General features: G+C 37.9%; 2 protein-coding genes across 2 annotated transcripts in view; one reads left to right on the top strand and one right to left on the bottom strand.

Moving 5' to 3' along the window:
* The window catches only part of LOC141457065 (extracellular tyrosine-protein kinase PKDCC-like), a 295,376-nt gene that overhangs the window by 236,855 nt on the left and 33,236 nt on the right, over positions 1-25,285 (top strand). The window contains exon 4 of the mRNA XM_074133578.1: positions 18,476-18,680. Coding sequence (XP_073989679.1) covers positions 18,476-18,680 — 205 coding nt within the window. The remainder of the gene's footprint in view (positions 1-18,475; positions 18,681-25,285) is intronic.
* On the bottom strand, positions 1,252-14,955 carry LOC141457081 (uncharacterized). The gene is made up of 2 exons (XM_074133598.1): positions 9,579-14,955; positions 1,252-9,505 (listed from the first exon to the last, which is right to left on the bottom strand). Exon 2 carries the CDS (start codon positions 5,021-5,023, stop codon positions 3,401-3,403), a length of 1,623 nt encoding a protein of 540 aa, XP_073989699.1. The 5' UTR covers positions 5,024-9,505; positions 9,579-14,955; the 3' UTR covers positions 1,252-3,400.

Here is a 25,285-nt window from a genome sequence, read left to right as displayed (position 1 = left end):
GTTTAGTTTTGAAAATATTCAGTTTAAAATTTTTAAACTTAATTCTTGTGCAAATGGGCATTAGTGACCCAAGTGCTAGTCCTAAAAAAAAATGAACGAAATTTGACCCAAGTCTCAAAAAGGTTCGCCATCCCTGAACTAGGGAATCGAGAGAAATGGTTATGTAGGGTTTTTTTTTTTTAAGTAAATAAAAAAGATGTACATAATACGAGTATGTATGAACATACGAGGGTCGTTTGAAAAGTCCGTGCAAAAATGAAAACTACTTAATTTTTTGGGGTAAACCTTTTTTATTTTTCAACTAGTCTCCTTTTAGGCTTATACACTTCGTCCAACGCTGCTCCAGTTTGTTGATCGCTTCCGAATAATAGGATTTGTCCAAGTCTGAAAAATAGCCATTCGTTTCTGCAATCACCTCCTCGTTTGAATAAAATCTTTTTCCCGCCAGCCATTTCTTCATATTGGGGAACAAATAGTAGTCCGAGGGAGCCAAGTCCGGAGAATAGGGGGGATGTGAAACGAGTTGGAACCCTATTTCCATTAATTTTGCGACCACAACTGCTGAGGTGTGAGCTGGTGCGTTTTCGTGATGGTAAAGGACTTTTTTGTGGGCCAATCGTGGGCGTTTTTCTTACAGCTCGGTTTTCAAACGGTCCAATAACGATGAATAATATGCACCTGTAATAGTTTTACCCTTTTCCAGATAGTCGATGAGGATTATTCCTTGCGAATCCCAAAAGACAGTCGCCATAATCTTTCCGGCCGAAGGAACGGTCTTCGCCTTTTTTGGCGCAGATTCCCCCTTGGTAACCCATTGTTTAGATTGTTCTTTGGTCTCAGGAGTGTAGTGATGTATCCATGTTTCATCCACAGTGTCGAAACGACGCTTAAAGTCCTGTGGATTCTTCTGGAACAGCTGCAAACCGTCCTTGCAACACTTCACACGATTTCGTTTTTGGTCAAGCGTGAGCAATCGCGGCACCCATCTTGCGGATAGCTTTGTCATGTCCAAATGTTGATGCAAAATATTATGTACCAGTTCATTCGAGATGCCCACAGCACTAGCAATCTCACGCACCTTCACTCTTCTGTCATCCATCACCATATCATGGATTTTATCAATGATTTCTGGAGTAGTAACCTCAACAGGGCGTCCAGAACGTTCAGCGTCACTTGTGCCCATATGGCCAATCCGAAAATTTTGAAACCACTTATAAACTGTTCTAATCGAAGGTGCAGAGTCACCATAATGTTTATCAAGCTTTTCTTTAGTCTCCTGAGGCGTTTTGCCTTTCATAAAGTAGTGTTTAATCAACACACGAAATTCTTTTTCGTCCATTTTTTGAAAATCACTCGACTTCCTCGATTCAAACGAATGCCAAACACAAAGAAATAGACCGATCTGGCTGAAACTTGGTGTGTGTTCTTCCAAGAGATGCTACTAACTAAACATAACCTCGATACGCGCCAGTGGTGCAATCTCTCTGACTTTGCACGGACTTTTCAAACGACCCTCGTATTATGCATATTGCTGACTATGTAAATTGTACAACTTATTTAATGCAGCTTTACAAAGATGACTCCGAGTTGCTCAAATTTAATTTAATTATATTATTTAAAACTTCTATTTCATTTAAGACGCGTCAACATCGCAGGTAAAATTGACGCTCGCGGAGCTTTTTGCACATTGCACTGCGATCTCAAGGAAGCTGTAAAAAAGCTCCTAATTGGCTGATAGTTGGTAGATTCGAACCTGGGATCTTCGATTGGGAATCCAGTACGCTAACCCTCTCGAAGTTTATATTTGTATGTAAAAATTTAGTTTTATACTGTCTTAAAAGTTATTACGTAATAATGTGTAGAATAAATGAAAAATATAATAAATATGGGAGATAACTCAAAACTAGAACACATAAAACATAATAATTATATACTTAATTCTTAAGGATTTGAATAAACACTAATTAACATAAATATAGTTTATTCACATAATTCATAAGACATAACATTCATAAGGCACAACTTCCATAAAGAGTGACAAAACCAAACTCAACTCCACTAAAGAATGTCTCCAACTACCTGCAACACACTAGCTACCCCTAACGGTCAGCCCTTCTCTTACTCCCTCAACAGGGTTGCCAAATATCAAATATTCCAATACAAATTTACTACAAATGAAAATTATTTTTTAGATTCTTTTTTAAAAAGGATATTGTTCCTGGTTAAAAGGAATGTTTCAAACCCAAATTTTCTTGTTTTTCTTTTCTGAGACCTCAAAAGAAAATAACTGCGGTGAAAACTTGATCTCAATAATTTTCCTTACCTAATAAGGAAAAATAAATATAATAATTTATTTATAGTGCTAGTTATACTAGTGGTAGGCCTCGAATACTCTTAGGTCAACAATGTTACATTTTGTAGCGAACATTATTATTACATATTTACAAAATATAATTCAATAATTTGTATTAAAATATTGTAAAGTTTTCCCAAAAAAAAAACTTTACTTTCACAACTAATGCCTGCCACTAGTTATTTTAATATGTGGGTTTGATTAATAATAAAACTCGCTAAAGTTGTAAGTAATAACCTGATTTATTAACACGTTAACATTACTCACATTAACATTTACAAGCAACTAACGCTATTCATTACAGTCACCATTTACAACAGTCACAACAGTTTACTGTTACTTACTCACTTCGTAACGCCACAAAACTGTTCCCCGGCTGACCACTGGTCCGCACTGCACCGAATTGCACTAGTCTCAGCTACACTAACACAGCTCTACTCATCAACTGACTAATTGCCCAACTAGCTACCACTGAAGCACTCCGCAACACTGACTCTCCAAGACTAACTCATAAACTTGACTATAAACTCTAATAACTCCTTAAAACTTGCTTGAAACTCGATTAACACTGACTTCTCCAGCTGTGTCGGCCTCCTTTTAACTGCGTGCCTCCCTCCAACTGGAACTGCCCTCCTCCAACTCTCTGAGCATAAGTTTCCACGCCCTCCTGATGTTCATTGGCTGGAGAAAACATACTGCCACCACCTCAGCTGTGGGCCGCCTCCTCCCATTCTCTGTCTCTCTCCAACTCCGTCTGTCTCACTCTCACCTGTCAATCACTGGCTGGGAAACACATATGCCACCACCCCAACTGCGGCCTTTCTCTTAGCTGGCTTTTACACAGGTCACTAACTCCTTGAACAATCTAGCCCTTTTCTTTCTAGTTCAAGTAAAGACCGGCCCTTTTGTCTACACAGTTGTGGCCTGTTACCGGCTTTAGTCGCTTAACCCCTATAACAATCTAGGCCTTTCTTTTCTGCCACAAGTAGATACCGCCCCTTTTGTTTATGCAGTGGCGGCCTGTTACTGACTTTGGTCGTTCAACCTCTAGAATAATCTAGGCCTTTCTTCTCCGCCCAGGTCAACTTCGTTACACTGCTCCCCTCTTAGAACTGTTCGTCCCGAACAGAAGTCTCCTTCGTGATGTAGGGCAGCAATTGGTCCAAGTGCACCACCTTCATCTTGGATCTTGGCGTAGGTTGGATCTCGAACACCAGGTCGTTGAGCAGTGAGACAGTGGTGCAAGGTCCTACCCAGCAACTTAGGAGGTTTTCCCTTTTTGCGGACACGCTTGTACGACAAAACTTTCTCACCTCTCCGGAACGTTCTTCCAATGACCTGCCTGTCATACGATGTCCTCGTCCGGTCGCTGTCTAGTCTTTTCCTGCCGCGTGCCTTTCCACGTGCAGCTCTCCACTTACGGCGAAGTTCCCCAGCATAGCTGTCACCGTCCGATTCGTCCGTCTCTGGGCTGCCAAATAAAAGTTCACTGGGTAGGCGAAGCTCCCTACCGAACACAACGCTGGCAGGTGTTCGGCCCTCGGTCTCGGTCTCCTGAATTGCCGATCGGTACACCATCATTATGGGGGGTGTGTGTACGTCCCTATTCTCCTGTTGATCTTTCCCCAAAGTCCTCTGATGGCCTCCTAGAGTCTTGTTGAGTTGCTCCACCATGCCGTCAGAGTGAGGGTGTAGCGGCGTTGTCCTTTTCCTCCTGACGCCGAGGATCTGGTAGACCGCCGATGCCGGTGACGAGTCCTGACCTGCTAAGTCGTGGGCCTCTGCCCGCTTACTGAAGTGGTCCTTCACAACCGGAATGTTGCGTATCTCTCTTCTGGAATCAGGAGAAGGTCCTGCCATATCGAAGGCTATCCTCTTGAGCGGTAACCCAACCTTGTCCTGCCTCAGGGCGCCATTGGTTTTCCGGCTGGTTCCCTTTCTTGCTACCCACTCGGTGCTACGACTACCCCAGTCTACACCGTCCTCGTGGTAGCCTACCAAAGAGAACCGCTGCCTCCGCTTGGCCCATGCCCTCTTCACTCCAAGGTGACTCCCGGTGATACCTTCGTGAATTCCCGACAGCTCCTCTTCTTTCCTGTCCACACTTTTCCGGTCTCGCGACAAAATGCCCATTTCAATGGCGAGCGAATTCCGCTGGGCACAGTAGCTCGGTACTTCCCGACTGCTGGGGACCACTTTCCGGACCGCTTCCTTCTGACACTTGAGCACAGGCCCCGTATCCTCACCCAGAAGTTGTTCCTCCCTGGTCGCTTCAGGGCTCCATTCCACTCCTGGTTGAACAATAATGGTACTCTTACCTCGGTCTTGCTCTTCCTGTCCGCTGCAGTTTTCCAGCGCTCCTATGCTTTCTTTTGACCACGCAGATTCTTGAACTTCTACAAGGCTATTTCTTCCTTTAACCTGGTCAAGTTCACCTGTACATTCCGACCTGCTATCTGCGTCATCCTTCCTGCCTTCGTCTTCTTCTTGGATGTTGTCTGCTTCTTGGACCTTTTCACCTTTTATTCCGTCATGGCCTGTTTTCATCTCGTTCCGCCAGTTTCTCATATCTTCTATCATTCCGTCTTTCCACTTCCTATGATCTTCTTTTATCTCCTTCATCATTGCTATTAACTCTTCCATGCTGGGCTTCTTAGTACTCACGGGCATACAACACTCGTCGGTTTTCTAGAACTTCCAGCAATTTACCCGATCTAATAAAATGAACACTTACTCGTCTAGCGGTTTTACTATATCCCACTTCTGACACCAATGTAAAGTTTTCCCAAAAAAAAAACTTTACTTTCACAACTAATGCCTGCCACTAGTTATTTTAATATGTGGGTTTGATTAATAATAAAACTCGCTAAAGTTGTAAGTAATAACCTGATTTATTAACACGTTAACATTACTCACATTAACATTTACAAGCAACTAACGCTATTCATTACAGTCACCATTTACAACAGTCACAACAGTTTACTGTTACTTACTCACTTCGTAACGCCACAAAACTGTTCCCCGACTGACCACTGGTCCGCACTGCACCGAATTGCACTAGTCTCAGCTACACTAACACAGCTCTACTCATCAACTGACTAATTGCCCAACTAGCTACCACTGAAGCACTCCGCAACACTGACTCTCCAAGACTAACTCATAAACTTGACTATAAACTCTAATAACTCCTTAAAACTTGCTTGAAACTCGATTAACACTGACTTCTCCAGCTGTGTCGGCCTCCTTTTAACTGCGTGCCTCCCTCCAACTGGAACTGCCCTCCTCCAACTCTCTGAGCATAAGTTTCCACGCCCTCCTGATGTTCATTGGCTGGAGAAAACATACTGCCACCACCTCAGCTGTGGGCCGCCTCCTCCCATTCTCTGTCTCTCTCCAACTCCGTCTGTCTCACTCTCACCTGTCAATCACTGGCTGGGAAACACATATGCCACCACCCCAACTGCGGCCTTTCTCTTAGCTGGCTTTTACACAGGTCACTAACTCCTTGAACAATCTAGCCCTTTTCTTTCTAGTTCAAGTAAAGACCGGCCCTTTTGTCTACACAGTTGTGGCCTGTTACCGGCTTTAGTCGCTTAACCCCTATAACAATCTAGGCCTTTCTTTTCTGCCACAAGTAGATACCGCCCCTTTTGTTTATGCAGTGGCGGCCTGTTACTGACTTTGGTCGTTCAACCTCTAGAATAATCTAGGCCTTTCTTCTCCGCCCAGGTCAACTTCGTTACAATATATATCTCATACATTTTACATGTTACCTTATGTTATATATCCCACATAATGTTATGATATATGTACTGTTGTAAATAAACAAATGGAATATTGCAGATTATTTGTACTATACTGTTCACTCAAATGTATGCATAGAGAAATATGTATACAAAATAGATGTATGTATGTAAATAAGACCTTAATTAAAATAAATATTGCTTTCTATCTCTCTCAGTTTTTCTCTCTCATCCGGATAAAATACGATATTTAAACAAGTATGGTAAACAGAAAACGTGATAAACAGAATATACTTTGTTTAAATAAAACATAAATAGGAATTTTAAATTTATGTCTTAATACGAACTTAATTTATGTTGCATTTCAAATTTTGCTGAGAATTAAATGCAACATACACTTTAAAAAAATTTGTGCACATTTTGATAACACTAAACTTAAAAGTACAGAACTTAACAGAGGCTTTTGTTAACTAAAAAGACTCTTAAGTCGATTAATCTGTAGCTGGACAACATAAGACTGATTTATACTTTGAAAACCCAAAAGAGCGTATGGAATAGAGCTGTGGGATTCAACTGAACGCTCCAATCCCCAAAGGATTCAATCTCTTCAATCTAAAATATTTCGATCTATTGTAAACGCTCCATTTTATGTCTCCAACCTGGACTATACACACAGACCTTAACATTCCTTTTATCGCCACACAAGTCGCTGAAAACACGATACAGGAAACTTCATTTTAACCTGCAATCTCATATAAATCCTCTATAGATCTAAACTCTTTCTAGACAACAGAAGTCTGATTTACACTTCTATTTTGAAAAATCCCATCTGGGCGTAAAGGACTAGAGCTGTGGAGTTCAACCAAACGCTCCAATCTCTAAAGGATTAAGTCTCTACACTCGAAAATACTTCGAACTATTGTAAACGCTCCATTTAATGTCTCTAACCCCGGACTTTACACACAGATCTTTATATTCATACAAGTCGCCAAAACCGGATATACAGGAAACGCTACGTCAATCTGCAACGACACGCAGCAAATCTTTCTTCTAGAACTCTTCCTGACAACCCGACTTAAAAGACAGTGGTCTTGTGATCTCCTCTCAATGTACAACAAAAGACTGATTTATACTTTGAAAATCCCAAAAGAGCGTGTGGAATAAAGCTGTGGGGTTCAACCAAACGCTTCAAATCTCCAAAGAATTTAGTGTCTACACTCGAAAATACTTCCAACTATTGTACACGCTCCATTTTATGTCTCCAACCTAGACTATACATACTGACCTTAACAGTCCTTTTATCGCCACACAAGTCGCTAAAACACGATACAAGAAACCCCACTTCAGCCTGCAATCTCATATAAATCCTCTATAGATCTAAACTCTTTCTAGACAGCAGAAGTCTGAGATTTATGCTACTATTTTGAAACCCAGCTGGGCGTATGGAATAGAGCTGTGGAGTTCAACCAAACGCTCCAATCTCCAAAGGATTAAGTCTCTACACTCGAAAATACTTCGAACTATTGTACACGCTCTATTTTATGTCTCCAACCTGACTATACACACTGACCTTAACATTCCTTTTATCGCCACACAAGTCGCTAAAACACGATACAGGAAACTCCACTTCAGCCTGCCATCTCATATAAATCCTCTATAGATCTAAACTCTTTCTAGACTGCAGAAGTCTGAGATTTATGCTACTATTTTAAAACCCATCTGGGCGTAAAGGAATAGAGCTGTGGAGTTCAACCAAACGCTCCAATCTCCAAAGGATTCAATCTCTACACTCGAAAATACTTCGAACTATTGTAAACGCTCCATTTAATGTCTCTAACCCCGGACTAAACACACAGATCTTAATATTCCTTTTATCATTCAAGTCGCCCAAACCGGATACAGTAAACGTTACGTTAATCTTCAATGACACGCTGCAAATCCTCTAGCTCTTAAGAGACATTGGCCTTGTGATCTCCTCTCAAGTAAAGAGAGTGTCTAATAGCCCAATGTTTTGGAGTGTTACTTCTGGAGTAACTTCTCCACACGTTTCTACGTATCTACCATTCACTTCTATCATAGTTACTTATATCGCCAACGCGTTGATTGTAGCTCAAATAAATGAGAGAGAGAAAAAAAAACTTACACGTACGCAATCACTTTTAAAAAGTTTAATGAAAATCGCTGATGGTGTTTACAAAATCTACGAGTAAAGTAGATTGCATCATCTTATTGAAGATTTTTATAGCTGGCGTACTGTCAATCTCCATGATGATGGTACCCAAATAAAGAATAAAGTTTAAACTTACTGCTCGACTTTTGCGGTAGAGTGTTCACCAAACGCTTCATTTCCTCCAATCAAAGGAAAACCAAAAAGGAAATGGACCTTTTTTTCTCGATACTAATTTGCATACTCAGCAATTGCATCTCGCAGAATTGTTAGTTTTTTTTACCATCCAATGGTGAGATATTATCACAGTGCGGGAAACCGGAAGAAAACTTTGGCGCCATTTCTCCTCTTCCTCTCCCGCTTTTAAACACCCAAACTTCTTTCCTTTTCCTTCATTTGACAAGCAGTTGGTTGCAATAGATTTGTTGCATTGATTGGAGTGTATTTTTGGAGGTATTCATTAATAAAAGCACGGTTTATAGTTTGTTTTCTAGTTTGTTGGCACTTAGTACCAATGTTTAGAGTTACGTCAGTGATGATTCACTTTTTGTTTTAGTTTTTGGTTGATGATGAAACAAAAAATTCAATTAACAATAGTGTTCTTTTGTGGTATACATTTCAACATGATTCGCAATCATTTTTAATGTTACCAGTTATCATTTTCAAATGTTAGCAGAATCTCAGAGGTCGGAAGGTGATATTGTCTAACCAGTTCGATAATGACATGCACTTGAGTAAATCGTCAATACATGAAAAACTATTTCGTGAAAATGCCTATAGCTTTTCCCGGATTCAAAGGAAGTTATTTACACCAGCTTTGATTAATCAATCATTACTTAGGTTAGTACTTGGGGTCTATTGTTTTCTTTGTTATGGAAATAATGATTAAAATCTAATCAAATCATGCACAATAATAACCAGTCAGAAACAATAAAGGAGCTGTAACTAATTAAAGCAATCGGCTGAAACTAAAATATTTATTCAGTGAGCTGGGCTAGATATATCAATAATTCAATCAATCGATATATTATTTGATTGTATTCAGTTTCTATTCATTTTTATTTTAATTAATTAAAACTTCTTTGTTAATTGCTTTAAATGATCTCTAAATCGACACAATCTCGAATTCAACACACAATCACGTAAAACTTTTTTAAAAAAAAAACTCGCAGTTGTCTCCAATATTTTCGTGAAAAAGATTGATTGCTGAGCACAAAGTTGAACACCTTCGGGAGCCTGTACCTGCAATAGTAATATCAAGAAACTTCAGATAACGTAAAATTAATTTCTCAAGCACGCACTAGAATTGACTCACTCTCACGGAGACTGCGTCCATTATCCTCTGGTACACTCCTATATCCAAAATCGTCTGCTCAAACTCCTTTCCATCCTAGACTGCCATCCTAATCTACTCTGCCGTGACACAGGCCTCCTACAGATCCTTCTATAATATACAGACACAGAAGAATAAAACATATCCTACTCTAACTCTCTACACTAGCTGCAGGTTTTACCTCTCCTTTTTTCCCTGCATTCCAATCCTCCTCACCTAACTTTTCCCTTTCTTCACTAGATAAGAACGTTAAAATGTATAATACATTTATACTTCTGTATTTATTTTATGTATATATTTATAGTAATAAGTCTTTATTTTGTTTTGTTATTTGTTAACGTCTTAGTTACTAATTCATTATATTAGTAAAATATTAGTTTGATGTATCTAATTTGCTGAAGTTATTTAGAATTATTTTCAATCTAACTGGAACCTAACTCAGTAGAACTGCGTTGGGTGAAGTTTTGAACTTTCCTATACGTCACATAACTAGCCGAGTTTGTCAACATATATGTATGTATCCTGTGTATACATGTATGAGTATATTGAACGTGATGTACGAAACCCCCGTGGGAGATACATTGGCCATTCCTGGTTTCATTCTATACTGCGAATGTACTTCCCTTTTAGTGGGTAGTAGGCAGAGTCCAGGATATGCTGGGGCCGCAGTGCCCCAGTAAAGCACAGTGGTCAGAACTTTGGTCAGAGACCAATCCAACATTGAACATCACCCCCACGCTTCTACCTCTCACTTCCTCTCGTAGAGCCCCCACAAAACTAGCTACTTCTCTACTTCCTTAAAACTTAGTCAAAAATTCTATTAAGGTTTCATAACAATAACTTTTATTATCTTTAAAAAAAGTAATAATATTAAGTCAAATTCATGCAATTTCTCAAAATACTGTTCCCTGTATAATTTCTCAAAATAATATCAAGATCTCTTAATGGGCGTGGCCGGAAACGTTCGATCAATTTGGCTGGCTACAGCTCCGCGCTGACCAGCCCCTCGCCCGCGCGCGTATTGACGTACGCATCCGCTTTAATTTCCTTTTTATATTTCTTGTCTTTGATAACTAAGTTACTTCACTCTTCCGTTTCTTGGACTTTCTTGGACTTTCAGTTTCATGTTCTTTCAAGTTTTCAATCTATTTAAACTTGTTGTATCTGTGTTATTCTGTGCCATTCCCGCGCTATCAAACTACCTCATAGATTGCTTAAGGGTACGTTCACAACGGAGCTGTGAGCATAGATGATAGCGGAGATGATAGCAGTGATGCATCAGCGCTTATAGAATAACTTAGTACATTCTTATGTGAGCGTGCACAACGAAGCTTCGACTAGTGACTCATACGCGCTGCTATAAACGAGCATAGATGATAGAATTGAATTTTTCATTTTTCTACTAGCTGAACTCCAGTATCGGAGCTTCAAAATGGACGTAGAAAAATTATTTAGTGCTGTCTTTACTCATTATTTTTTATTATTTACTTTTAAACAATATTTTGTTTTTTAAATCGTGCTTACATTTATTTTCATGTGTATTTATTTGTTGTTTTTTTTCAATAACATCATTACTAACCTAAGAGTAATCACTAGTTTTTCTTCTATGGCTATAGGATTTCCATGACAATTTTTCCAAAGTTTTCTTAATTTTGACCTTATTTTTTCTAAAATATAGTCGAATGTGGGTGGACCCATCCTCACATATTCAAAAAAACGATCCGGATAATTTCTAAGTTCCTTATATAAATAGTGAAATTCGCCCAAAGTACTTCGTTTTTTATTTATGGGACGTACATGATATTTTCTAAAGCGTTTTTTCTTTAAAATATACCATTTCGTGGCTGCTGAACATGAAAACTCTTCTTCACTTCTCGGACATGTTGCTTGTATCACAACTCCGTTGTACACACTAATCAGCGATTGTATTTTACTCTATCAGTTATCATCTCTGCTATCATCTGTACTCACAGCTCCGTTGTAAACGTACCCTAAGACGGGCGGTTCCACCAAAAAGGGGAAGGAACGCAGGCAATCCTAATGCCCATTGTTCCCTAATGGGAATTAGGGAATAAACCACCTCATAAGGAAATCACCTCCTCATCTATTGAGGAGGAAGTCCGCTACTGGACCAGCCGGTCCTGTACGTTTCTTGAGTCTGCATATTAGTGTGCTTCTTACCGCATCTTTGGCCTGCACGAGAGCTCACGCTTCACTTCCGCTGATACAGAATACTTCGCAGTATCCGCATCTTTATGCTTCAAGTTGGTGGTGCCATCCAGTCACCTTCAACTTCTCCTGCCACTGCTAAGCTGAATGTAGTTCTCTACATTTAACATACACGCGCTTACTTAGACACCATTTCCGCTTTCTTTCACCGCTTCCTTGGCGTATTCGCCTCCCGCCCAGCGCTTCATGCTCCCGTTTCCTTCCAAGTTTCAATCCTTTCTGAGCTACAGTCCTTCAAGATATTTTCATTTACTCTAATTGATAGCTATTGCTGGACCCTGCTTCGCCACACTTCCGCTTTCACCGGAAAACCAATAAAAATTGGAAATCCAAACTAATATAAGTGTAGCTAAGTATAACGTGGAAAATTTTGTATTCGATATTTTACGATGAAATGAAAATATCCTTTAATAAAATAAAATAAATCGAACTGAGCTCTTCTGAATTAAAATGAGGAGGCTGAAAGAATGTCAGTACAATATTTCAAAATGATGGAGTAGATCCTATTGGAGGAGAGAAGAAAATCAAGGATAAGTTCTCAACTTTCCAAGGACCTGTGCTACAGCTGCTGCCCCATTCCTGTCTTACTACCATCATTTCCCGAATCTTAATGTTCTTCCTGCCAACTAATCATTCATTCTTTTTTCTCCATACTCTTGTTCATAAATTCTCCTAAAAACTTCTAAAGATTTTCTCCAAAAACATTGTAATTGTTTTATAATTATTAAAAGATGAAAATTTTGTTGAAAAACAAAAGAAATATGTCTCAAAATCTAACTACGAAATTTCGTTTATCAATCGACAATATTTTGGTCCTACAATTAAAAAGTATAACAGCTTCAATAGTTACGAAAATAAAATATGATCAAAATTTTAGAATCTTACATCTATTCAAAATTTGTTAACTAATATCTCGCTTTCTTATGTAGTACTAATCCTTACGAAATTTGAGCACTCTTGAGTTCCGTTAATCACTTGTCTCAATAATTAGTTGATGCTCATATTAGATGACTCTAAGGAGCAATAATGATCTAAAACAGGGGTGTGTAACTGGAGGCCCCCGAGGTAATTTCTTGTGGCCCACGATGTACTGGAATAAAATGAAAATAGAAAAAGTTTTTTTCTGAAGAAAATAGCGCTTATGGGAGGATCGAGGTAATATCGTATACATCAATTCCTTGTTAACCCTTTAACTACCGTAGACACATTACCGGAAGGGCCTTTTCTGGAGGCTGAGGGCTTGTATAAACACGCTGACTCAGTTCCGGTGACGTTTCAGAAGCGGCATGTCTGCCACTCTCAGTGGAATTCCAGAATGATTTGGTTTTTATAAAAGACGAAGTAGGAATTCCCAAAATTCCCAAGAACAAAAGTTCTTGTTATTTTTGGAGTACGCTTTTTGTGTGAGCAACTATATTTCCGTTGATGAAATTAAATAAAACGGCATACAAGATCAAGATTTACTGGACAAACATCTATCTACCTTAATGAAGATTTGTCTGTTCTTAGTCTCTGAATCCAGATATTTTGGAAAACTAGAGGAAATTTTTTGTAAATATGTGTGTGGCCCACGTGTGAATCTTACCTGTTGCACCAAATTGTAGCTTGAATTTGACATCCCTGATCTAAAATATTTACATATTTTTAAGTAACGCCTCATGAACTGCTTCATAAGATTTATTTTCAGCATTTCCAGAGACTCTCGCATTTCGCACTGCTACGATGAGGTGAAGTGGCTTTTTCCTGTCTATCGCCGCCAATATTTTTTGGCTTCTTAGCCTTTTTCAAGTCATCCAGTCTCAAAGGCCTTCCTATATTTTTCAACTCCTTAAGTTTAAATCCTCCATCCATTCCCGTAACACTAGATCTCGCTCATCTGATCTCTATATTCCCTCTCACCGTACCTCATCCTTTGACAAGTCCTTCCTAATACGTGCTACCTCTCTCTGGAACTGCTTGCCTTCATCTGTCCGCCTTGCTCCTACCCTATCCATCTTTAAATCCCGTCTATTCAGTTATCTACTTTCTATTCAGCTTCCTCCGAAATTCTAATTGTTTTAATTTATTTCCTTAATTTCTGCTGTTTTATTATTTTATTTTTACTTTCATTTTCACTTATTATATTTTCACTTTTTGTAAATACTTATTTATTTATTTATTTTCTGTTTAATCACAGGCCAAACTGTTAAGGCCTCTATTTGTTCCTGTATTTATTCTTAGGGGACAATTGTCCCAGAATAATAAATTTATTTTCTATTTCTATTTCTATTTCTAACTATCCAATACAACGACCTGAATGAACTTACCCTTGCTATGAATACTAGAATTAGATAACCCAATTTTAATACTGGTTACATTTTTAATTGATCATTATCTGATCTCTTCATCAACAAACAAAATTGGAAACTGGAGATAAAATTTAACTTTTAAAACTGGACATCAAAGTTATTATGAAAAGAAAAAGGTGAATAATATTCCGTGAGAGATATAATTCTCCTTTATATTTCAAAATCACTAAACTCATTCTCACTTCTCAAACTTGTTTGTCAGATGCAGATGTTTACAGAGAGAACTGTCTAAGACATTGAATTTCTCTTTCACTAAGCATGAATAAGATTTGTTTTTGAATATAGTTGTGGGGGAATCGTAAAAGCTATGACAATATTAGCTTTAATCTAATAAATGACTTAAAATCGCCTCAAGCTCTACTGAAAATCTATTGATTTTGTATAAATCAAGAGGATATCTTGGAAAATGCTTTTCTTTTGTGAAGTTCGCTGTGTAACATCAAAGGATTTCCATTATTACTTATGATCTGTAGAATTGCCTAAGTGAGCCTACTGCCTTCGGCTAAATTGGGGAGATAACAAAGAGGCCGACAGGTTAATCGCTTCTGAACTCCACATTATTTCGGGAGGCTAACTTTATGTCCAGCCATCGAATTTGGTGTCCTGGACAGAGGCGACCATTAAACGTACTTTATTATAAATTTCTCGTATTAACTAACAAGTCAAGTTCCAAGGCCTAGACCCGGGAAATCGAAACCAGTACCAGCACAATGTTTCTTAGCTTTGTAGAGGCCTCGCCTCCAACCGCTCGGCTATCGTGGCGCAGATTACTTTACAGAATTCAATTAAATTAATAATGTATAATAGATATTGGTAAAAGTTGATACACAGTTACATTCAAATTTAATGAAGTAAAAACAAATAAAAGAAATATTGTTCTAAATTAGGTTCGGCTTTACTGAACTAAGCTAGACGGCATACTTTGCGGAATCAAGTGCAAAGACAAAGTAGACTTTTCTTTAAGTAATGAACTTCTTTGCCACGACTTGATCAAACTTGATGCTCCCTTTCAAGTTAATTAGCCAACTAATCGTTGTTGTTACTTATCCATGTGGTACATCTACAGTTCTGGTTTAGATTTAAAGATAAGTGCTTGATTGCAGAGCTATTTAGAACTCTGTCTAAAGTCATAACCACACATTTACCATCTTGTCAAGTTTAAAATTGATCTCTTAAAGAACTGTTTCTATTTTGTTTTTGTACAATTTGTAGAATATTTGTAGTAATTTGTGTCAAATAATATGTACAAAAGAAGATTTGTATGAAAATCTGAAGTTCTTCATAAAGGAAATGTGGTCTCCATCTTGAGTATTTGTACAAGAGAATGTGGGTAGGTTGCAGAAGTATAACCAAGAATGTAGTGGAAAGAGAGAAATGGTTAATTAAGAAATTTCCTTGAATGTTGTTAAAAGAGCGGTTTAGCAGAAAAGCGCTGCAGAACGGGCGACAATAGATGGAGTAGGTTTTTAGGTAAAACGCCTGAACACACACACACACACACACTGAGAGTTTTATGTGCGAGCGTAATTGTGTGTCAAGCGTAAGCGTAAAAAGGGAAGAGGAAGAAGTTTGGCCCAATGTAAATTGTGTACAAAGTTGAACTGGTTGACGTGACTACAGTTTAAAATTCCTTTACTTGAAAACCGCTGCCTTCTAAGCGAACAAGTCAAGCAATTGTCTACCCCGTTTCTCCTAACAAAAACACCCAAGCAAATATAGAAGCTTCTTGATTGTGTTTGTTTGCCACCAAAAACAAAAAAAACTCATTGGATGGATAACAACTTCTTGCACAACATGTAATACGTACATACACAGTCAGAATGTTGTTTTAGTAAAAAAGCCCATTGCAAAATTACTGTCAACAGAGTTCTTTTGGGGGAAAACTTGTAGTTGTGGCCATCATAAAACTTTCCCTATCATCCACCATCTTTTTTTTTTGTAAACCTCTCCCTCCCGAACCCGACGGTCCAATGACAACCCAGGTTACCTGTAAACCATCATAGTAAAAAAACGGTAGCCATCTCTTTTTTGCACTAACAATAAAAACCACTCTCACTTACAGCTTACTGTTTTAAAATCTGCACAACCATTTCTAGCATTCCACAGCACAGCTTTTTAAAACTTTAATGTCTTCTTCTAAAAGTTCAGCTTTTTTGTTAAGAGTGGGGTTTGAATGGGGCTGCTGATGGAACAAAAACTTTCCACTGAAAATCGTCAGAAAACTCTTCCTCACTCTCTCTCAATTATTTTGAGGAAATGACAAGTTAGTAGTGGGTTTTCCATCAACAAAAAAGAGGACATGACCGCGTGTTTATGTTCGCCTGTCAACTTCCGCTTTATATTGAAGAACGCACCTTTATATAATTATTTTGTTTCTGATTGTCGGATTCATTAAGCTGTTTTTTTGTTTTTTGTCGAAGAAAATTTCTATGCATATTTTCATTCACTTCTTTAGTTCACCGGAAATGCTTGTAGTCAAATTCAAAACAAAAGAAACCCATAAAATACGCTTGGGCACCATTAGGAGACCCGAAGTCCGGAAACTTTGTCGAGGTAATTTATTTTAAGGTTATCTACACAAAGAAATATATGCGTACATTCATTTTGCGAATTGGTGGCCATGTACAGAACGCACTATGTAATTAATACGTAAAACTCGCCTTAGCCCGTAAAGAAGAACGTCAGTCATTGCTGGAACTAGAAGCTACGATTAGAGAAGTGATGGTGGAAGGTTAGAGCTACAGGATTAGAATGATTGGATAGAATAATGATGATGATCCATTGCTGGAACTAGAAGCTACGATTAGAGAAGTGATGGTGGAAGGTTAGAGCTACAGGATTAGGATGATTGGATAGATTAATGATGAAGATTGGAAGATAAGTTTGTGAGAACGGATTTGATCGGAAATTAATGGTATCTGTGTGAAGATTATCATTGGAAACTGAGGAAGAAGAGTGCCACTTGTCTGAGGATTTTTGATTGGTGGAACTATATTGGCCGATACGGCAAGTTCCTCACCCGATTGGTCGTAAAAACCATTTTTTTTTTGTAAATAGTTAAGATGTGCGATCACAGATCAAGTTGCACTCAACAAAGTGCATTACCTTGAACAATTCTCTGTCCAGTAAATTGAGTTCTAAGTTAGTCTATCTAGTAAGTCGTGCTTGACTGGAAGTAGAATCTCTTTAAAAGACTTCTCTTCAGCGTTCCTTAACCATCCAATGAAATAAAAATCCATTGTTTTCTATAGATAGTTTTTTCATGAATTGGTTCTTGGCTAACATGCCGAAAATGTCCGCAGCTATTTTATTGTAATGAAATTAAAAGGCAGTGGAAATAACTTTAAGTTATACCATTAGAAGATTATTGAAAGGGGAAGACCTCGAGACTATATTTTTGAGATGATCTGGTTAAGCTAAAACTTGAGGCATTTCAGGATTTAGATGTGTAGAATCGTTATCGCTTAAATCGCCTAGAAGTTAATGTGTGCTCACAGCAATGAGTACTAGCTGATTGATATATTTCTTTATAACAAGCGCCTAATTCACGAGCAAAGACGCGTCATTCAAGAGCAAAGCGCCCAATTCACGAGCAAAGCGCTCAATTCACTGGCAAAGCGCGTCATTCAAGAGCAAATCGCCCAATTCACGAGCAAAGCGGGCAATTCAAGAGTAAAGCGCCCAATTCACGAGCAAAGCACTTAATTCAAGAACTTTTTTTGAGACACGTTGTTCAAAACTTTTCTGTCAAATGTAGAACTTTGTAAAGTTCTACATTTAATTGACACAATAAATCATAAAACTGATTCAAGATTTCTTTCCAGCGATCTCTACCAGAAAAGGGAATAAGCTGCTGCTGTAACTTTTCTCTTATTTAAAGTGGAGCAGATCTGTTCATTGAGTGGCAGTTTAAAAGATTTCAAGGCTCTTATGGGTTCACCGAGATTGGAGGCGGCGATGAATAGCTGAGGGTGGCTGTGTTAGACCGGTGGGAGAGGGAGACTCTCATTAAAGACTGTCACTTGCATAACCCCTAGATCGTAGAATACTCCTAGGAACTGTTCAACCCATTTGGTTCAATTCCAAGTTCAGTTATGGGTGTACGCAAGCTTCCTTGGACCTTCGATAACATTCCGATGAAAATAATAATCAAACCAAATATTTATGAGTGTTATCTTCAAAGTGAACTAAGTGTGGCATGATTTTCACTTTTCAAATTCTTTTTTTGCTTTTTATCGATAGTTTCCTTTTCGATAATGTTCCTTAATTTACTCACGTTCTCGTTCTATTTCTATTTTCCAGCTGGCCTACAATATTGCTTCATTGTTACACCATCTTGCGCACTCGTCACTTGGCTCGCTGGCGGTAACCGATCTAAAGAGGCAACAGTTTGTACTCGTTGATGGACAACTAAAACTGGCCGATGTGGATGATCTAGCGATCACTGAACCAACTTGTGTCTACCATACTGACTGTACACCGCCTCGAGATGAATTCAGACTTATTGGTAAGTTATTGAGTAATAGTTCATTTTATGAACATAGATTATTTAAACAGATCTTGATCGTTGGAAAAGTGTTGCATACGATCTTTATTAATGGTAAGGACAGATCGAGCAACCTATCCTTGATAGACAACATACTTAGCTATGTTCCAACCGAACCTGACTTCCTCTTATCCTAGACCAGTGATGGCGAACCTATGACCCGCGGGTCAGGCACTGACCCGCGCAAGCTTTTTCACTGACTCACAATTGCTAGGCAACCATTTGTTTGTTTACGCGAGTTGATTTAGATTTTCTAATTGTGTGGATAATTTATATTCTATCTGTATTTTTTGAATCACGCATTGACACAAAAGCAATTTAAATGCTATCTATAACCTTTAGTTTGATCATTACAGTTCTAAAACGCAAATGACGACAAATGCTTTTGTAGTATTTGAAATAAAGCAAAAGTGTTTACAAAATATAAAATAAAATGTATAATTTTACTCACATTTTGTTTGTTAAAAAAAATCGACATCGATATTTCTTCAGATAAAACACACTTTTTGTAAGGTTTTGTTCAGTTATGTTTCTTGTAAAAAGAGACTTCCATAGCCACTTGTTTCAGGCGGGGCTTTACGTCCAGCTAACAAATTAAGTGTTGTAGACTGAAGCGACTAGCAAACATACTTTACTGTAAAATTTCTCATATTAACCATTAAATAAAATCCAAGGCCTAGAGTCCGGGGAATCGAACCCACTAAACCAACAATACATCTTAGCTTTGCGGGTCTAGCCTATAACCGCCTAACATACTTTGATATAAAGTTCTCATATTAACCATTAAATAAAATCCAAGGCCTAGAGTCCGGGGAATCGAACCACTAAACCAACAACACATCTTAGCTTTGCGGGTCTTGCCTATAACCGCCCAACATACTTTGATATAAAGTTCTCATATTAACCATTAAATAAAATCCAAGGCCTAGAGTCCGGGGAATCGAACCACTAAACCAACAACACATCTTAGCTTTGCGGGTCTAGCCTATAACCGCCTAACATACTTTGATATAAAGTTCTCATATTAACCATTAAATAAAATCCAAGGCCTAGAGTCCGGGGAATCGAACCCACTAAACCAACAATACATCTTAGCTTTGCGGGTCTAGCCTATAACCGCCTAACATAATTTGATATAAAGTTCTCATATTAACCATTAAATAAAATCCAAGGCCTAGAGTCCGGGGAATCGAACCCACTAAACCAACAATACATCTTAGCTTTGCGGGTCTAGCCTATAACCGCCTAACATACTTTGATATAAAGTTCTCATATTAACCATTAAATAAAATCCAAGGCCTAGAGTCCGGGGAATCGAACCCACTAAACCAACAATACATCTTAGCTTTGCGGGTCTAGCCTATAACCGCCTAACATACTTTGATATAAAGTTCTCATATTAACCATTAAATAAAATCCAAGGCCTAGAGTCCGGGGAATCGAACCCACTAAACCAACAATACATCTTAGCTTTGCGGGTCTAGCCTATAACCGCCTAACATACTTTGATATAAAGTTCTCATATTAACCATTAAATAAAATCCAAGGCCTAGAGTCCGGGGAATCGAACCACTAAACCAACAACACATCTTAGCTTTGCGGGTCTTGCCTATAGCCGCCTAACATACTTTACTGTAAATTTCTCATATTAACCATTAAATAAAATCCAAGGCCTAGAGTCCGGGGAATCGAACCACTAAACCAACAACACATCTTAGCTTTGCGGGTCTTGCCTATAGCCGCCTAACATACTTTACTGTAAATTTCTCATATTAACCATTAAATAAAATCCAAGGCCTATCCCCGAGAATCGAACCCAATATTCAATTAGCTTGTCAGGCCTCGCCTATAACCGCTCACTAGAATAAACTATAATAATAACACCTCGAGCACGGTTATCTTTAAAACAACATATGAACATCTACAAAACAAAAAAAAACACACAAACTTGTTCCCTTGTTTTTTTTTTTTTTTTTTTTTGCTGTTATTCATGTTATTACAGAACAATAACGAGTACAAGAAAAATCTTATTTATTCTTGTTCAAACCTGCTTTCATTTCGCCATCATTTCTTCCATCTATCCATTTCTTGGTTGGTACGTGTTAGGAACTTTGTTATAGAAAAGAAAATGGAATAACCAAGTAGAAAGTTCGTTTATATGGTTGGTATAGATTGTGAATTGTCAGTATGTTTCTGTTATTGGGTAAGAGTGGGGGGAAGTGTTTGGGAGGAACACCCCTCCAGTTCATATTTACTCACCCCAACCCTCCCTCCCCCGGAACACGCCTTATATTTTCTCCATGATGGAAAAGAAAAAGAAATTGGTTTAGAGATTAAGTTTTGTCGTATTTGAGCATGTTTGAACATGTTCCCGTATTCGTAAGAATTTCTTTTAGATGTTTGGGAATACGTTAGAGAAGAATAACAGTTATATTTCGGTGTTTGCATTGCTCTTCTGTCTCTTTCTCACGTAAATATCGTACGTGATACAAAATCTCTTACTTTTCTGTACTTTCTCACAGTTCAGGCTGTGTACATACCATGCTGTTGTACATATTTATCTTTTACCAATATGGTTTTTACAACGCCTTGTGCCTTCCATTAGAAATCTTTTCTTTTTTGGGGGGGGGGGGTCTTCTTTTAGGGTTTTCTTCATTTTTTTGTTTCAGCAGGTTGTTCACACTAAGTTACTTAGTTTAGTTCAATAAATAAGTAATGGATAAGTCGAAAAAAAAACTTATTAATATGCCCGAAAATCAGGGCAATCAAAGTACTTCTTTAATTAAGAAGGAGAAGAAGATAAATTTATTATCCTGGGAATGTTGTCCCCTTAGAATAAATACATGTACAGTTTGGAGGCCCCATTGGTTTGGCCTTTATTTTATATATTTATATATATATATAAAAAAAAAAATAGGCAAGTATTTACCAAAAATAGGAATTAAATTTAAGGAAATAAATGCATTCAATTATTATTCTGGAGGAAGCTGAGTGGAAAGGAGATAACTGAATAGAAGGGATTTAAAGATGGAAAGGGTAGGAGCATGGCGGACAGATGATGGTAAGGAGTTCCAGAAAGAGGTAGCGCGTGTTAGGAAGGATTTGTCAAAGGATAAAGCACGATGTGATGGAATATAGAGATCAGATGAGCGAGATCTAGTACTGCGAGAATGGATCTAGGATTTGAACTTGAAGAGTTGGGAAAATATAAGATGGCCTTTGTGTTTGGATAACTTGGAAAAGGAATGAAGTACGGTGTGAGGGAATATAGAGATCAAGAGGAACGAGATTTAGTATCGCGGGAATAGATCGAGGGATCCATAATTAGGAAGATTGAAAGAGAGAGAGGATAAAACTTTGCTTTAATAAGCGTCAAGATAAAGAAATATAAATGCCACCGATAAATGCACCAAAAGCAGTAACTTTTGCAGTTATGATATTGAATGATTGATTACTATACATGATGCCTGGTTTGAATCCAGCTGCTGACCCTTAGATTTTTTCTTCTTCTTTGGGACTTCTTACAGTTCCATTGTCCAGTGTGTTGGACAGTGTTGTCTTTAACAAGAGTGAACACTCTCCAGAACCTAATGACTTCAAATTTATTAAAAATAGCAAATATGAGTACAGAAGAGCGTTGATAACCCTTTTTATTCGTGTAAATTTATTTAGAAAGAATGACATCTGCAATTATGCAGATGCAGTGCATCTTCTTATAGTTTGAATTGCGTCAATTATTCACACAAATCAAGATCCTATTCTTTTCTTTTTTAAAGAAATAAAGTAAATCTCTAGTTACTGTTCCATTATTTTTGGTGACTGATTCATAGTTTCAATAGGATGAAACAAACAACTGCCAGTTTCAGTCATGGTAAACTTTATTATGTCGAGCTCTGGGTGACCAGAGTTACATGCTCCACCCACTTTTTTTTTTAACGGCGGAGAATTTCGAAAAAATAAAAAACACGTATTTAATCATTTTTAGTCTAATTTATTTTCAGTGATTGACCCATTTTTTTAAACCTCTGTATCTCGAGATACAGCATCCAACTTTGTTTTTTCAAATGGAACGTTATATTTTTTTTTGCATATTTTTGTAGTATTTGATCTCCTAAGAAAAATAAATAAAAAAAATTTGAAATCGGTTAGGTTTTTCAAAAGTTATGGTAATTGAAAATATGAAAAACAAATTTCAGTTTATTGTCAAAATTACCTTATTTTTTTTAAAATAATCTGTTCAATCTGGGCACAATCAACGGATAGGCAAGCCAAAACTCTGGACTTCCACGCTTTGTTTGTAGCAGCACTTATGGTGGCGAAGTCAAGATCTAGGCAGGCTAGAGTTATTCGACGTTTCAGATCATCGACTGAAGCCACGGGATTAAGGTTACTTTACACTTTATTTTTTAGGTATATCCCCACAAAAAATAGTCCATTGGGGTTAAGTCCGAAGAGCGAGGTGGCCATTGGATGGGACAATGCGTCCTTAAGCACTTTTCATGGAAATTTCTGTCCAGGTAACCTCGAACCACTCTCGCATTATGTGCTGGGCAACCATCTTGTTGAAAATACATATCTAGCAGACGTTGTAGAAGAACATCTTCAAGCAGAACTGGCATAATGTCTCTTAAAAAAAAGTTAGATACCTTTCACCAGTTAAGTTCTCTCTGTAGAAGTATGGTTGATTTCCTAAAACTCCACACCAAACGTTTATAGAAAATACAACCTGAACGTCGAATAACTCTAGCCTGCCTAGATCTTGACTTCGCCACCATAAGTGCTGCTACAAACAAAGCGTGGAAGTCCAGAGTTTTGGCTTGCCTATCCGATGATTGTGCCCAGATTGAACAGATTATTTTAAAAAAAATAACGTAATTTTGACAATAAACTGAAATTTGTTTTTCATATTTTCAATTACCATAACTTTTGAAAAACTTGACCGATTTCAAATTTTTTTTTTTTTGTTTTTCTTAGGAGATCAAATACTACAAAAATATGCAACAAAAAATATAACGTTCCATTTGAAAAAACAAAGTTGGATGCTGTATCTCGAGATACAGAGGTTTAAAAAAATGGGTCAATCACTGAAAATAAACTAGACTAAAAATGATTAAATACGTGTTCTTTATTTTTTCGAAATTTCCCGCCGTTAAAAAAAAAGTGGGTGGAGCATATAACTCTGGTCACCCTATATATATATATATACAGGGTGTCCCAAGCTATATGGATAACGACTTTTTCTCGGAAACTACGTAAGATAGCTAGAAAAAAACTAAGATCCCTTAGTTTTTTGTTAGGAATCCAAATTTACTTTGTAAATTTTTTTCGGTGCTTCCAGAAGGGAGATACAGGCACCAACATCATTTTTTCAAATGGGAAGGTGCGGTTTTTATTTCAGCAATAGATTCCTTGAAAAGAATTACTTGAAAAGAGAGCGAACAATTTTTAAAATCAATTCCAAACTTAACTACTAGGATATTTTATTCAAAGGAGGTGACAAAAAACACAAACGCATAAATATATATGAAAACGGAAGTTACTTTCAATAAAATGTGTATTTGACAACATTGGTGGGGATACGGCAGGAAGTGACTGTCAATGTGATTGAGCGGAAGAAAATAGCAGAAGGTTTTTCTTTAAAAAGAAGAAAAAGAAAAGGAAGTAAAGTACGTGTGAGGTGGTTTTTAGACCAGTTATTAAGGGAAGTAAAATTGGTTTGTGTTCGCTTTGTATCTCTGTGTGTGTGTGTGTATTTGTGCAGGGAACAAACAAGGGGTGTACGTGTGATTGGAAGAGGGAAGAAGAAGAAGAAGTTGAAGCACATTGGCAATAAAGCGAAGAAGAAGGCGTTTTATCCACTTCTGGCTTCATTCAGACAGTTTGGCTTCCAGGCATACACAATCCACTATTTACAACATTGCTGCTGGTGCTTTATAAGCCTATACTCACATAGAAACACGCACACATGGATATAAATATATATATATATATATATTTGGCAATCTAACAACACCACTACACACACTTATAAATAACATCAGTACAGGCTTAAGTGTATTTGTGTGAGGATAAAGAGCACGTGCGTGTGAGTGTCACCAACATACACACTTCAAGGGAGAAACCAATCTCTGCCTGTCTCTCTCTCTCTCTCTCTCTCTCTCCCCTCTCGGACAGTTTTCGGTAGGCTAGCAGAGATCTAGGAGGCTTGAGGTGGGAATAACCAACACTGGAATACGTGGGTGAGAGATATATATATGTACATAGGCTCATTTGTAGAATATAAACCGTTTTAGTTGTACTGTGTTAGTGATGTAGTGGGTGCTCCCGAAGAAGAAGAAGAAGGAAGATGTGGCAGTTTAAGTGGTTTTGGCTGTGGAAGCCATGAAAAGGTGGATGAGCACTGTGGCAGAAGGTGGAGGAGCCGCGTTTGAAGAGGTGAGGATTTAAAGGAACCGGTTTCTGAACAAGAGATAGCTGCTAGCAAAAGGACGGGGAGTAATTTCCTTCAAGCTCTGAAAGCACGTTGCAAGTGTATATATATAAAGACCTACATCATTTTCAGCGTG

This window comes from Rhodnius prolixus, unplaced genomic scaffold, assembly GCF_049639745.1.
Source record: "Rhodnius prolixus isolate KJV_2025 unplaced genomic scaffold, Rpr scaffold_10, whole genome shotgun sequence".
Taxonomy (NCBI): Eukaryota; Metazoa; Arthropoda; class Insecta; order Hemiptera; family Reduviidae; genus Rhodnius; species Rhodnius prolixus.
This window is presented reverse-complemented; position numbering and strand designations above follow the sequence as displayed.